This window comes from Diadema antillarum, unplaced genomic scaffold, assembly GCF_040938485.1.
Source record: "Diadema antillarum isolate AM-2024a unplaced genomic scaffold, OU_Dant_1.0 scf00000025, whole genome shotgun sequence".
NCBI lineage: Eukaryota > Metazoa > Echinodermata > Echinoidea > Diadematoida > Diadematidae > Diadema > Diadema antillarum.
The window spans coordinates 4,788,486-4,805,088 of record NW_027270914.1 but is presented as its reverse complement, the minus strand read 5'-3'; the positions used below and the strand labels follow the sequence as shown (position 1 = coordinate 4,805,088).

Genomic DNA, 16,603 nt, shown 5'->3' with positions numbered 1-16,603 from the left:
GCTCTTCGGATCAAATCTCTTCGGTTCCATCATGGATTTTCGACGTTTGTCGTTGCACCATAGGACTTGTTTATACATGGATCAAATCTAGCGGGACATCGAGGTGTGGGTGGGTTGGGATGTAGTTATCCGTTTGCTTACCTTGTCCTGGCAACGCACACCTACGTCATAAGAATGACCGCAACTGACCCAGCTGTTGTCTGATCGACGAGAGAAACAACCCCATGGTAATCTCTGGCACTCCAAGAGGGAATTCTCGTTTCCCGTTGGGCAGTAAGTTCCGTGGTCAATCCAAATAGGTCCAGATCCTTGTCCGAAGTGGGCGTTGTGATGCACGGATGCAGCCCTGGTGTAACCCAGCTGTCTGCAAACGACGTGTGCTTCCTTCATGTCCCATCCATCGTTACACACCGTGCCCCACTGACCGTCGCAGAATATCTCAACTCGTCCCTCGTGATCATCCGAGCCTCCGACAAGACGCACTGAAAACAAGGAAATAGATCCAACACAGGTTTCATTAGATCAGTCCCGATTCGACGGGTTTATTGCAGTTTTAACCTTCTTTTGTACCAATGCGTCAAGAACATGCACAGATTACACACACACACACACACACACACACACACACTTTTCTTGTTTTATGATATTCTTTATTTGAATTTCATTCGATATCAGGTCCATGTAAACAATGAAAGTAATATTAACAAATAAGCAGCTGTTTCTTTCTTGTGCTGCTAAATAATTTTCTTTTTCAACAAAAAAAAAAAAAAGAAAGATGGCGCCTCGTCATTGGTAGACACGCGAATCGTCCTCTCCACTTTTAGATTCCATTTCCTGGATTTAGCCTAATTTCTCGGAATACTTACCTGGATTTATTATCATATAATCATCTGCTAATTCCACCATGAGCAAGGACGGACGCAAAAGGTATCCAAAACGTGGGAAACTGCTGGATTTGGAAGATGGCGGCACCTGTAGCGACGACAGTTCGTCTGGGACAGGATTTGGCGCCACTGCTGTCGGGGAAGCTGCCCGTTCTGACGTTGATGAGATCCCCGATACGCCTGAGCAGCAGAAAGCACCTGAACTCTCTACACAGTCTATTAACGACTACTTTAAAGCTGCAACCGCCGATTTCGAACGAATGATCAAGAGAGCGGTCGACTCATTGATCGCATACAGAATGTGGAAAAGGCTGTGGAGTATCAGAGTGCTAGAGCCGACGAACTGGAAAAGAGAAACAAACACCTGGAGGAAAGGGTAGCAGCAATGGAAAAGGAAGTTTCATCCATGAAGGATCAGCTAAGCCGCCATGCAGTTGAGGTAAACAAGGCCGAACGCTTCTCCAGGAGGAACAACTTCCGCATCGTCGGCGTCCCTGAAGCCAAGGATAACACCCGGGAGGATTGCCCTAAGATTGTGGAGAAAATCATGAAGGAGAAGTTTGGCATGGATACGAAAGTTGAGCGAGCTCATCGCGACGGCAGGAAAGCTAATGATCGACCAAGGCACATTCTGGTGAAAATGTTGTCGTATCGTGAGAAAGTTGAGATCATGAAAAATGCACGGAAAAATCTCGCAAGGGAGTCGTTCTACGTCATCGACGATCTCACGAAGCCTGACCTGGAGAAGAAAAAGTGGGGGAAAGAAGTGAAGGAGTTGTACGCGAAAGGGACCAAATTACGTTTCTTTGCAGGGAAATGGCGCACCTACAACGGTGTCCCCTATGACTTTTGACTCATTAGTGCAATGTAGCTTTAAGCCACCTCAATTTCCCAATGCTTTTGTTATGCATTATTGAGTAGAACGTGCATTCCTTCGTAACATCTGTATGCTTGTCTGCCCTTCTTTGCCTGTGTCTTGCATTCACACTGTTGCTCTTCTCAGCCCTTTTGCATTCTTTGTACGCTTTACTCTGAATTGCTTCTATTCTGCATAACCCAACATGGAGTAGCCACACAGTCCTTGTACTTGTCTTTACGCTGTTTCTGTACAAAGTGGAGAGGAACAATTCATTCTATCATACTTTATAATTACATGTTGACGATATATCATGTTTCTACTTGTATTGTAAGTCTAGTTCATGTGCCTTGTGATGCATCCTTCTCCTATACCTCTTACTTCCTCCTCGTTCGATTCTATGTAGCATGTACTCTAGATCATGGTATCTTACTTTCCAAATTGCAGTATTATGGTGTACGGGGCGTCGCCCTTGATTGGTTTCTTAGTTACTTATCAAATAGATATCAATATACTGTTCACGATTCTCATTCATCTACTTTGCTTCCGTTAACATGTGGTGTTCCCCAAGGATCCATTTTAGGCCCGCTTTTATTCCTGATATATGTAAATGATTTGGTTAATGTGTCAGATTCATTGCAATATATTCTCTTTGCCGATGATACCAATGTATTCTTTTCCCATGCTGATTACAATAGTCTTATTTCGAAACTGAATGCTGAACTACCGAAATTGTCACGTTGGTTCCGGAGCAATGTGTTATCTCTCAACTTGTCGAAAACGAGTTTTATTCATTTTAAAGGTTATAGAAGAACAAATCATGATCCAGAAAATAATGTGTTACTCATAGATGATATTGCAATTGAACAAAAATCATGTATAAAATTTTTGGGTGTTGTTATTAATGAATATTTAAATTGGTCTGATCATGTCAGACATATATCAAATCCTATTGCACGCAATATTGGTGTTCTACGTAAATTACGGTATTTTCTTCCGGTAGAAACTCTTTTTGTATTGTATAACTCACTCGTTTTGCCATATATAAATTATTGCAACATTGTCTGGGCAACTTCATACAGTAGTACAAATTCAATATTTTTGCTCCAAAAGAAAGCCATGCGTATTTGTGCTGGGACTGATTATAGAGCTCACACAGACCCAATATTTCAAAAGCATAGAATTCTGAAAATTGATGACATTAATTTTTTACAGACTGCTGCCTTCATGTTTCGCTACACCATTCAGTGTTTACCTTCTTATTTCATGAATATTTTCCAACTCAATAAACAAATCCACTCCTACCCTACAAGAAATGCCTCCAATATTCATCTTATAAATCCCAGAACTTGTTTAGCTAAAAAATCAATTCGGCACACTGGCCCAGACGTATGGAATTCTTTACCATCTCAGTCCCGTGCAATTCGCACGATTGGTTCCTTCAAAAGATTTGTTAAACATATGCTTGTTGCTAAATATCAGTGACTTGATTAACATATCCAGAACATGAATTTCTTTTGTTACTTGAAGCATCTTCATTCTATGTTGTACTCTGCCTTCTGTTGTAGGCATGCCATGGAATGTTTCTCTATTTTTATATACAGATGTAACTGGTCCGTACGTTGCTACACCCAGCCGTTACCTGGCAACAGGGTGTATGCACCTGCAATAGTGTTGTATTTGCACAGTGTGTTATTGTACAGCGAACGAGGAGTCTTTCTATTTCTCTCTGTCTCCTGTTCTTTCTCACCATCTTTCATTATCGCTGTCCCCTTCTTCTTTATTTTTTCTTTCTTAGCATCACCTGCGTACATGTCCGTGTATGTTTTGTTATGTAACTGTTTTGTTGTGTAAAACTAGTTTGTCTTGTTGTAGTTAAGTGAACCGACAGTTGGTTGAAACTGTTTATTCATTTATCTGTGTATGAGGCCCCAATATCAAGCTCGGCTTACTGGGGATCCTCCTGTATGGTACCTTGACTTTTTGTTTATTATCATTATGTCTTTGTTCTTTGTCACTAAGATTTGATTACCTGTCATGTGCAAAATCAGCCATGAATTATTATGAATCATATGTTTATTTCTGAAAGTGATCAGAGTTGATTATATTGTGCCATACAGAAACAATAAAATGAAATGAAACATATAGTACAAGATATTTTGGAGTGGTTTTTTTTTGAAAGTCATTCCATGTATAACAAAATGACATAAAATTCTTCATGACTCAGAAAAAAGCTTTTTATCTTGATCAACTTAATCAAGCCAATCCATATCTGCCTCATTACACAAAAAAATTGTGCTGCTGAATCGTCTTCTATTTTTTAAGGGGGGGGGGGGCAGAACATACTCTGTATAAAAGGTAGATTCTGCATAACCATTATAGAAAAAAAAACTGTTTTGTTCAACTTGATCAAATTAATCAATATCTGCTTCATTTGCATAAACTTCCTCAAGCTCTCTTGAGAATACAGCATTTCCCAAATCCTGCTGTGAACTAAAAAAACAAAACAAACAAAAATAAAAATCTCATACCTGAATTAACCGAACGAAATTCATCATGTTTCTAACAACTTACCCAACCCCCCATATCTGATGTTGTTGTACAAACAGAAGAGAGAGAGAGAGAGAGAGAGAGAGAGAGAGAGGGGCGGGGGAATGAACGAGTGGAAATCTTTGCAATCATATTCCGTGTGAACTTCAATAGAGTTTTTTTTTTTTTTTGAGCTATGCTACAGTACCTGTGTGTGTTTTGGAACGAGTTCAATAAATCATGTGTTTGTGCAACACTTACCAGTTCTGCCGTCACACGAACGAGCGCACTGATCTCCCAGCAGTTGGTAGTCATAGTGATCCCATCATGGAGGATCTCTTTTCTGCTTTTGTTAGAGTTACTCGAAAAATGTCTGTTATGTTTTATAACGCTGTTACAACCAAGCAGATATTCTATTTAGCTTTGCTACATGATTGGCACCGGGGATCTAGACGCTGTAATCTTCAAGTTGTCTATCTGAGAATCGACTGTAGCTGATGAATGCAAGATTTGATGCTTTACAACCCGGACTCACATCCGTCTTTTTCTTCAGATCTTTGTCAAAGTCGTTATTAATTTGCCAAAAATGGTACGATCGTCAAACTCATAAAATAAACAAACAATTCTAAAATGGCCATAATACCACAACATGCTTCAACAGAGCTTATGGAAACAAACCATGGAAACGATTTTTGTCTTTCGCATAATTCGAAATTTGATGTCAAATATAAGTAAAAGGGTTGACTTAAAAGTATTTCCTTGTGTCTGCCGGACACAAGAAAACTGTTGCTTGGTCCTTGGCTACTGTGTATGGTTTTCGTGACATCCTTTGGAGACAAAAGGGGAATGAATTCTAGATCAAGGTGAAATAAGGACAACTTTTAAGTTATGACCAGTTTGCCGCTATTGGATGTGTATTAGGTCGCTGGAAGAAAACAGTGTCAATGGTTCGTTCAAATGTCCATCTTGTGTTGAGATATGCAACTCATGCATATGTAAAAAGTGGACTGTTATTCTTGTTAGCATGGCATATTTCACAGAACCCGTTTGCGACTGGCGAATTCTTACTCTTTAATTTTTGTCGGACCACTCTAGCATATGACGTCCCACTAGACAGACCGTTGTTCGTTCAAGCGATTCTGCCAGACAAGGGGTATTCGATCTTTAAACATATTTCGGCAATTTACACCATTTTAGAGAATGTCTATACTCCTAGTAAGTATCAGCGAAGAGAAAAATAGCTCTTCATTTGTCTGAAAGGTGTTAAACAAAAATGGACAGGTGTTTTGTCTACGAAAATGGAGCCAAACAATACGAACCAGTCTTGTAAATTACAGTTCATTTCCGTCTTCATTGTCTAGTCAGTCAGTCGTGGAGTCTGACCTTTAAAAACTCACGTAACATTCATCAAAGTATAAAAGACGGCCATAATCAGTGCTTTCATGGCGCTGACACGAACCATGTTGTCAAGTTGGTTTTGCTCAATATGCTATGGGGATATGGTATTTTCACTGGCACTGTCTCTTGGGGCAACCTGCGTCGCATTACACAACAGAAAGCGAGCAGAAGAATACACCTTCATCACCGAAGGATAACAGCTTTTACTTTTAGATACTAAGTCTTTAAGATTTTCCTTGATTGCGTCATGATCTATGATATAATAGTAAAAGATTCGTCTATATTTGACAGTACTACCATTCATTTGCTCATCTTGAATTATCTCCGTTTTTCCTACAAATATATCCGTCAATGCGTGTTACTCGGTTCACTTCGCTCGTAGTTTGTATGCCCTCAGTAATTTGGACGCCATTCAAGTACCATTCTACTCTGTCTGATCCGTAGATTTCCTGTGCCGAACAGACTGCCGTGAACGAGTCGTCGTCTTGGACAGAACTGGGTACTTCCAATGTAACACTCGTTGCAGCTGGATGTGAAAAGAAAAATAGGGAGAGATAGAAATACAGATATAGACCAATGAACAGATGAATAGTGTGTGTGTGTGTGTGTGTGTGTGTGTGTGAGGGAGAGAGAGAGAGAGAGAGAGAGAGAGAAAGAGAGAGGAGGGGAGATGTAAGTCCAATATATCCTTAGTTTCATCAATATTGCTATCCTTACAATATCGCAATATGCAATGTACATTCTGTGTACGAGTACAAGCTTTTTTGTACTGTATCAGACGTTGTTTTAACTTTTCCCCAACTATCTCCATACATGTGCCTTACCAGTCACCAAAAATGAATGTGTTCTATGAACTCTGACTTGATGTTAAAATGAAAGTTTAGGAATTCTATATCATAATTGCGACTGTAATGATTCAATGAATTATGAATGAGAGACAAATGTTCCAGTAGACAGTAGACACAAAGCAATGACACACTTGAAAAGCATCTTCCACAATGTTGAAAGGAAATTGAAAGTTGAAAGGATTTTTTTTAATGTTTCTTTAAATCCTGCCTCACCGCATACGTTGATAGCTATGAAAAGAGTCCACAGGTGCGCTAAATTCCCGCTGCCATCCATTGTGATAAACAGATCCTTGTCAACCGGAAGCCGATGAACCTATATGAGAAAGACATGAAAGTTAAAACTATTACCAGCTTAACCAATGATAGAATATTATGAAAATTTATTTGGCGTAGTTTAAACGCATCTTCAAAGTGTTAAAGGAATCGTTCTATATGACTTTTTTATACTGTACCAAAGAGCCAAAAGGTCTTAACATTGTAGTGAATATTTTATAATCATATCTAGTCATTATTCAATATGGATACAAACCTTCCTTTTTGGAAAATTATACTCTACTATCTGGACGATGAATTTACTGACCACAGTTCTATGAAGTCCAGTCTGGATTCGGACGGAAGAGTAGGTCTGAGATGCATGAATCTCTTGTGTGCCCTTATATGCAGAGTAGGATGTGCCCACTATCATTTCACACAACGGACGGACTAATATCCTTCCGCGTTCGCGTCAGCGTCGAATGCAATAATTCAGTTAAGGAAGAAGATTTGAGACTTGGAGCTCATATTTCAGACAGGTTTTTGAGTGTGTAATTTGTTTACACCGTGTAAATAGTGTCACTTGAAAAAGTAAAACGATACTCTCCAATCATGCCAGTGAAGGAGAGAGGCTCGTATAGACTGAGTATAGTCATGTTAGATTGAACATTACGAAACAGTGAAGAAATAACAATTTTCCATTTATTTAGTTCCCTTCATTCATTGAAGCTAAACTCATTGTTTGTTCCTTTCTCATGCTTTGTGTGTACATTGTCACTTTTTGTCGAAAATGAAATACACGATACGAAAATAACAATGTAATTACTTTTTCTTTACATAATGTAATAACACGTTCTATTTCATTTTCTGTAACACTATCAGTATTATTATACACTGTACGTCACGCCTTATGTGGGATGAAGGTGACATCGTGAACCTACTTCCGCTTCTTAAACATGAGACACAAAATCATCTGAGAGCGTGTATCCGAAATTTTAATCTTGTCAAAACATAGCGAAATTCAAGCCATGTTACTTCCTGGTTCTTAAATAAGCTTTGCGGCTGACTAATGATGATACTAGAACCAGCATGAGGTAATGTGACTCTGAATTAGGCTATATAGGTGGAAAACGAACACTTTTGGCCCCCTGTGGGTTGAAGTCGACTTTGTTCTCTTTCAGGCACAGGTTGTCTGTGTTAAAGGTAAACTCATCTGATAAAAGTTAAGGCCTTTATAAGTGCCGTGCCCATCACACGTGCCCATGTAGAGGCATTCCGGAGAAAAAAATCTGTCGTTAAATGGATACGCAAGTAGAATGTTGTTGTCACTAGTAAAAACTATACTAAAAATAGAGAAGGAATGTTCAGCAACAGTTTCCCTTTTCGTTATTCATACATTATCATATATTATACATATATTTTGTATTGTACATAATGATTTGTACTTCGATCTTTACAATTGTTTAAGCAGATGAACTGATGTTTCACATTATATTATGTATTCCCATTTATAAATGGAGTAAAAAAGTATAATTGTAATTGAACCAAAAGTGTGAGCACCTAAGAAGTTCCATTACTGCTTGTGTGAACTCGAGTTTGAAGTGCATACTGACCATAAGCTTTGGTCTGCATTTAAAGGGAAGAAGTTTGAAAATGAAAGGATCATGCGATGGAACATGATGGTCCAAGATTACAGGTACAGGTTTATATCGGTAGCGCGTTTGCCTCCAGCCCTTAATGTAACACTTTTTGATACTAAATGTAATATCAACTCTAACTGTAATACATCTTAACCCTAAATGTGATACATTTTAAAGCTACTTTAATTGGAGACAATCCTAAATGTAATGCATGTCAACCCTGAATGCATTTCCAGCCCTATATTTAATAAATCTTAACCCTGAATTTAACAACCACCCCAAAATGTCGAGAATAACCCTTAATGTAATAATCATCCTAAATGTAATACTTTTCGACCCTAAATGTAATACATCTTAACCATACATCTATTACAAAAATGTCGGAAACTTTTATCTTTAAATGCAGAGAGCTACTTTATATGTATACATGAATGATGCAGTTTTCGAGGTACATACTGTAAACCAACGATTTATAGACAGCCTTTACGTCATGAACGATTTGGTGTGTGCTGAAAATGAGACTCGGTGATAACGCATGTATCACATGTCAGTGATAACTATATGAAATTGAGTTTAGGGAACACACCAGTCAAACTGCTGATATTTGATGTGTTATTGTATCCAAATAACCTCAGAGACAATCGTACAGTGCTTTACCTTTCGTCTTCTGCAGTGACTTTTTTTGTTTGTTTACAATGCAATTTTCGGTTGTGTTCCAGATAATACTGACGGAGAAAGCAATTTTTTTTAAATATTCAATTCAATTCAATTCAATTCAATTCAATTCATTTATTTTCATTCTTCTTCTTTCTTTCAATAACATAATACAAGATTAATCAGGTATTACATCATAAACAAAAACATTTGCCTTTGCAATAAACAAATGATATCGATAAACATAAGAGCGCATACTGGCAAAAAAGAAAGAATAATTATACAAAGTCATGCTTCAGTTGAAAAAAAAAAGGAAGAAAGAATAGAGAGGTCCACTAAAAAGCAAAGCTTGTAGATTGTGAACCACTCACAAAACTTATGAATTACTACAAACACTTGTGACAAAATATGATATACGACAGGACGGGACAAAACAGAAGAAACACAACAACATGACACAACTTGCCAGAATAGATGAAAAGTATGGAAGGAAAGAAAGAAAGAGAGAAAGAGAGAATGAGAGAATGCCTACACGCTAGAACAGGGGATGGTAGAGAATGTGCTTCATAGAGTTGGTGCTGCATGCAGCTGAGCAAGGATTGTAATGGCTACTTCTTTACGTAATAATGAATTCGGTGATTGAATGATTGGCGGGTGGATGATGAACCCTGAGGTTGACGAAACCTATAGCTAAGGAAAAAAAAATATTAGAGAGGATTTAATAGAAAAGATTTCAACTTGCGCTTAAAAGAATACTAAGATGGGGAATTTTTTATTTCACAGCTCAGTGAGTTCCAAAATCTAGGACCGGTGTATATAAATGTATTCTGGGCCAGTAAAGTTCTCAGGAGGGGTAAATGAAACTCATTAGATTGTCTAGTGGGATAATCATTGAATTGAAAATACTGGGAAGTGCATTTACATTATAATTAAACATAAACTGACCAAGTTGAAACAAATACAAATCTTTAATTTTCAAAATCTTATATTTAGTGAACAATGGCTCTGTATGGGAACGTGGCGGGACGCCACAAATAATACGAATAACCTTTTTTGTAATAAAAGTAATTTATCTAGTAAGTTTTGATGGGCACTACCCCACGCTAGGAGTCCGTAATTAAGATAAGGTAAAATTAGAGAAAAATACACCGTCAACAAATTAGAGGGCAATGGAATATGAAACTTGAGTCTATTAATAATACCAATATTGCGTGAAATTAGTGTACTAATGTTTGTAATATGCGGCCTCCACGAAAGTTTCTCGTCCACTGTGATACCTAGGAATTTTATATGAGAAACTCGTTCTAACAAAGTGCCATCAAAATATGTCAGATCCACAGAAACAAATTTCAACCATAGTTCTATATACGAGGCTTTCATTGGTTTTAGTTGTTATTGTTGTCACTGATCTATACTCATGATTTGAATCATTCAATATGTTTGCATTATTTCTATACGATGGAATTAAAAAGTTTTCATTTACTTGTTATCATTTCAAAGTTTGGTGTTTTTAGCATTTTGCCGGGTTTTTTTTTGTGATCTAACAATGCAAGTTTGTTGTCTAAAATCATTGTTGACAGAACTTTTTCTTTGGCGTAATGCAACAAAAGACCAGATTTCTTTGCTTGTTTGTGATTTACGTGTATGTGAAGCGAAGACAGAGAAAGTGAGAGCGAGACATAATTTGAGAGCAGGGATGAAGGAAAGATACCTCATTTCACCCAATGCTTTCTGTAATGAAAACTATTACTTTTCAGTAGTGTTCTAAATTGTTATTTATATTTTCATAATGACAGCAAAGGACTTAACCACAACATGGCGGGGCGGTGCAAGGACAGTTAATATATTGGCAGCAAACGAAAAATTCATATATATATATATATATATATTATTCATATTCATATATCATATTTCATTTCAAAAAATGCAAAACATTTTCATACACAAAATAACACAATATCAATATAATGTACCTACAAAGAAAAATACATGAAGGTAACAATACTACGCATCACAAAAGCAGCTGAAATTGAATTAAAATTAAAGCTTTAGGAAATGGAGGAGACATGCTGAAAAGCTAAGCTTGAATTTTGCAGTCTCCTCGTGGGCAAAATGACTATTTTCGTATATTATATATATATATATATATATATATATATATATATATATATATATATATATACACATATATATATACATATGTATATATATATATGTGTGTATATATATGTGTATATATGTATGTGTATATGTGTATATATATAATATACATGCTTTTGCGTGAATCGTATATAAAGTCCATGTACAAAACATCGTTTTGTTCGTTTGATGAGAAAAAAATGAAAATGAAGAACCGAACTGTGATGTGGTGGATTAATCGTGTAAGATTGTTTTTGTTTTGTTTTCTTTACTTTTCTACAAACATCATGAGAGGGCATGAATGTGTTTGTGTCTAGGTGTTTTACGTGTGTCGGAACTGGAAAGAGGGAGAGAGAAAGAGAGAGAGAGAGAGAGAGAGAGAGAGAGAGGTGATAAAAGAAACAGGGGAAGAGGAAAGAGACAAAAAAATAAAGTAGAAATAAAAGAAGAAGAAAGGTGTCCATATTTCTATAAGTCCATTGACAGTGCATTGTATTATCTCAGACGTCATTGTGAGCTTAAAGCTGATATCTGACATGAACAGAAATCAATGAGTGCTGTTACGTGTTGAGCTCTTTCATCGGGGCTCTTGTTTTTATTATTTATTTATCATTTATCATTATTATTATTATCTTTTTATCTATTCATTTATCTATTCTTTCATTTATTTATTTATTTATTTTATTTCATTTATTTATTTATTTATTATTATTATTTTTTTTTTGGGGGGGGGGGTCTATCCTCCTATTTGAAATTATTCCAAGCCTTTACAATAAAAATGATATTTTGAAATTCTGACATTTCAACCGTCATAATATGATGCATAATATATCATGTCAAGAGCAACTAAATCAAGTAGAATCAAGACGTCTTTTATTGGCCTCTGATACCAATCACTTTACTGAAAAGCTCCAGAACAAACACACACACGCACACACACACACACACACGCACACACACATACATTTTGAGCCTTGAAAGCATTTGAACTGATAAAAACTCATGTTCTTAACTTAACAACGCAGTAGTTGCGTTCATTCATGTTATTATGCTTCAGAGGTGTAAGTTAAGGAAATAAAATAGTATCTTAACAGAAAATTAGTTCGGAAATCGAAGTCCCCATAATCTGAAACGCCATAATGGACATATCTCAATACGCGTTGATAATCACGGGTCACACTGAAGCTCACAATATAAGACAAACGTTGATCAAATCCAAAAATGGTTACAGGGACAAGTAATTTAGCTTCACTTTAATCTATTAACCCACTTGTACACATGAAATCAGTATGACAAAATCAACACTGTATAACATCAAAATATATTATATTAGTAATGAAAAGAAAAAGACATAACTACGTGTATTAACACGAACATACAGAAAAGATGTTAATAACTAATTTGTTTGACTATGAGACTAGTAGTATAAGATATAGAAATAAAGAAAATGCCAATGTACAATGTTTTCATTGCAATGGATGATCAATAGAACAAACAAACAAACAAACAAACAAACTAAAAGACAGATAATTTTTTTTTCTGATTTGCTTCATCGACGTCATAGGTAATATTAAACTCATACGCATTTCATTGTTTATTTTCGTATGCTGAACGTATTAAAACAAGTGTTATGGCGCCGTGTTTCGATGTACAAATATAGAGCCTACTACGTCATGTATCAAAATCAAAATCTCAATTTCATTTCACTCTCTCTCTGAGTATAAGTGTTGATTAACCAACAACCAATTGGTCAACTTGTAAACAGATTTAATCAGTTTTTAAAGTCTTGATATTCATAATTTAGCAATTTATGCTCAAGTGATATTTCTCTTATGATTACTTAACCTAGAGGATTTGGGTGAATTCATAATCTAATTTATTTCATGTTTACACAAACAGCTGTACAGGAGGAGCCCAAACTTACGTAATCAATTATTAGATTAGCCAAGAAATCAATTGATCAATCAGTCAATCAATTATATCATGCCATCAATTACAAAATGAGTAATTACATGAATATATACAGAGTTAATAGCCGAATAAGTTGACGCAATAAGTGTTGATTTGAGGTACGTTGTATTTGTGATTAAAGCTGCTAAAAATAAGAAAATATGAGACATATTAAATCATATTCAAGAATATTCCTTGTTATGTAAAAAGTGAAATGTCACCGGAGAAGTTTTATTCCTTGAATCATTGTTTAAAATCAAGAAAAAAAAAATACGCTTGACGTACTTTGCGATCAAAACTCTTCAATGTATCAGAGAGCCGTCATGGGATCCACGTCCACTTGTAGACCTCAATCCTGTTAAACTAACGACCCGAGAGGGCGCTATCCGCAATCACAATAAAGCACCGTAACAACGCCGTGAATGAGAACCCCTTGAAAGTCTAAAAAAGTAAAGAAATCCGGATAGTCACGATTGTTAACCAGATATCTATATAACTGAATAAGACAGACGATCCATTATTGGATATATGATTGTATAAACTTATACTAATATTATCAGTCTTAGTTATGACACTCACTAAACAAACGCAGGTCTCATACAATGCAGAACAGAGGATGGTGTACCTGTAACATTATCCCAGTGAAACCCAATATGAATTTTGATTAATCAACGATTTCAAAACAACTTTAGAAAGAAAATACATACACTTAATTTTGTATGACTATGACCATTTCTTAGATTTAAGAATAACGCTGTTTTGGTGTCGACACGCCATCATGGGATATAATAATATGGTGTACATTAAATCTGACTGCATGAAATCCTTTTTGAGTACGAAGGTTGAAGATGTAAGTCTTCAAAATGTTTTGGTGGAAGTATCTAATACGGTCAACTACCTATACTCCAACCAAACGAATATCACACAAAGCATCGACAGGAAAAGAGAATATCAAAATCTTAAAGCTGTAATAGAGAAGGGGTGAGCACAACTCTGATAACTAAGAAATGAAGGTTGGGATGTTCATTGTACCCGAGTATTCTGAATCATTACATTATCTTTTCATACGACACGCACATCTGACATTGTCTGATATTTCTGAGAAAAATTTTCCAATAACTCATCCAGCAAGTAACACGAATTTCTTGTCTCCCGTTGTACAGGAAGACACACTGTTATGAATAACTTTATGTGATTGTTCCCGATTCCCGATAAAATGATAGTTTTCACCTATAAACAGTTATTGATTGATGAGAGTTAACAATTGCGTTAAAAATTAAAATAAAACAAAATGTTAAAGTTAAAGAACTCATAAATTATCTTTTGCAGTTCACGAGTACTGCTGCTGGGGCTACTTCAGTAATTATACATTTATGATAGGGCCTTTTCCGCTAAGAGATTGCTCTTTTCTTGTTTGACCACTTGTCTTTCAATGACTTCTGGTCATTACTCATACACGTTATTACCAAGCCCAATGGCAGGTACCAATTATTACTTTAAAAAAAACCCAATTTTAAGGAGGTTGAGTTTACAGAGGACATTGCTCAATGATGTATGCACTTGGTAAGATGCCAACTTAAAATACCCTGTGCACGAATCTAGGAACTCAAACAATACAGTTGTCTCCCGTCATAACCGGCAGTTTTCTTTCGTTGTAGGCCGCCTGATCTTATCGAAATTTCGTTATAACCGAACAAAATTAACAATAGAAAAAGTCATCTAGAGCTGACAATGTTGGGGCTTGAATTTTTACTTTGTCGTAAGCGTAATTTCGTTATAAGGCCAAGTAAAAAAAGATAGTAGTTTCTCGTCCGGGTTTTTTGAGCAAGGCGATGAGGGAGGTCCTTACTATTTGATATCTTACTATTTTTTCGAGGATTGTCAAAATGAAAGTGTGTTTCTCGACCGGTAATTCTGAGAAAGGTACCTAACGAGAGAGGGCTTTACTATTTTCTATATCCAATTTATGAAATGAAATATCACTCTGGTAGCTGTGTTATGAGAGACCTGGGGGCATTTCATGAAGCGTTTTTTCAGATATTTCATCTGACAAAATGTTAAAAGCTACTGAAATCCTTGCATCTGATTGGCTGGGAGCAAATTTGTCAGACAAGTTGTCGGACAAAAATGCTTCATGAAATGCCCCCCTGGGGGGCATTTCATGAAGGACCTTGTCGGATAAAATATCTGACAAGTCACTTTTATCCGACAAGTTTTGAGAAATTCTTTAGTCTGATTGGCTGATTTCTCTGAACTTGTCGGATATAATTGACTTGTCGGACATTTTATCCGACAGGTTCCTTCTTGAAACGCCCCCTGGGGGGCATTTCATGAAGCATTTTGGTTGGATATTTTTCTGACAAACTGTTACAAGCTATATATTGAAATCCTTGCATCTGATTGGCTGAGAGCCCAATTTGTCCGACAACTTGTCAGACAAAATGCTTCATGAAATGCCCCCCAGGGGGGCATTTCATGAAGGAACTTGTCGGATAAAATGTCCGACATGTCAATTATATCCGACAAGTTCAGAGAAATCAGCCAATCAGACTAAAGAATTTCTCAAAACTTGTCGGATATAATTGACTTGTCAGATATTTTATCCGACAAGTTCCTTCATGAAATGCCCCCCAGGTCCCAAGTGTATGTTTTGCCTGCACTCTGTGCATTTTCAAACAAATAGATTATGTACCATACTTGAAATGAAACTTCATGCATGCAGAAATACATTTGCTTTTTCTTTCCACTACAGATGTCAAGGAAAAATGACCATCTTAATACTGGTATTTAGTGTTTATGGCATTTCTGATACCAGTGTACTTGCAATTCTGATGTATTGCGCTATTTAGAAACAGGTATAAAACATGTCTTTCAACAAAGAATGTACGACTGAAATAAATTCCATGATATTCAAAAAACTGCTTTATTCATCATTGGTGTTTGTGACTTTTTGTGTCCACACAGCTGGTATGTATCTGCATTTCTTCACAGTACAATTGTAGCACATTTAACTGGAAACTGTTGTACAATATTGCAGATGGATGTCAAAATGATACTGATATGTCATTATAGTATTAAACATTTAAAGATGTTTCTTCATGTTCTAAAAAGACATTTGAAAATCACTCATCATTTGGATGACGAATGATTGTATACCACACTACAGATGATACGACTCACGGCCGTGTCCGTGAATTTACATCGTAAAGAAAAGTATCCCGCAGAAATACGAGACAAACCAGAATCCGTGGAAAAGTTATTTATTTTGTAGATACACCCATTCGATAATTCTACATTTGCTGGAAAAGCGCATTCATTTTCTCTTCAAAATAGAACAATAAATCGCCGTCAGCGATGCAACGTTACAGAGCAGAGTGTACGGGCCTCTACACATTCGAATGTGTTCATGCGTGCGTGCAGACAGCTGACAGACCAGGGGATGGCGACCCTGGA

The 16,603-nt window shown here is 36.5% G+C and overlaps 1 protein-coding gene across 1 annotated transcript in view; it reads right to left on the bottom strand.

The window, feature by feature from the left end:
- Positions 1-5,014: 5,014 nt before the first annotated feature.
- The window catches only part of LOC139734210 (uncharacterized), a 56,490-nt gene continuing 44,901 nt past the window's right edge, over positions 5,015-16,603 (bottom strand). Inside the window, exons 8-10 of the mRNA XM_071645015.1 lie at positions 6,729-6,828; positions 6,088-6,193; positions 5,015-5,096 (exon numbers count right to left, since the gene is read on the bottom strand). Of these exons, the coding sequence (XP_071501116.1) occupies positions 5,015-5,096; positions 6,088-6,193; positions 6,729-6,828 (288 nt within the window). The remainder of the gene's footprint in view (positions 5,097-6,087; positions 6,194-6,728; positions 6,829-16,603) is intronic.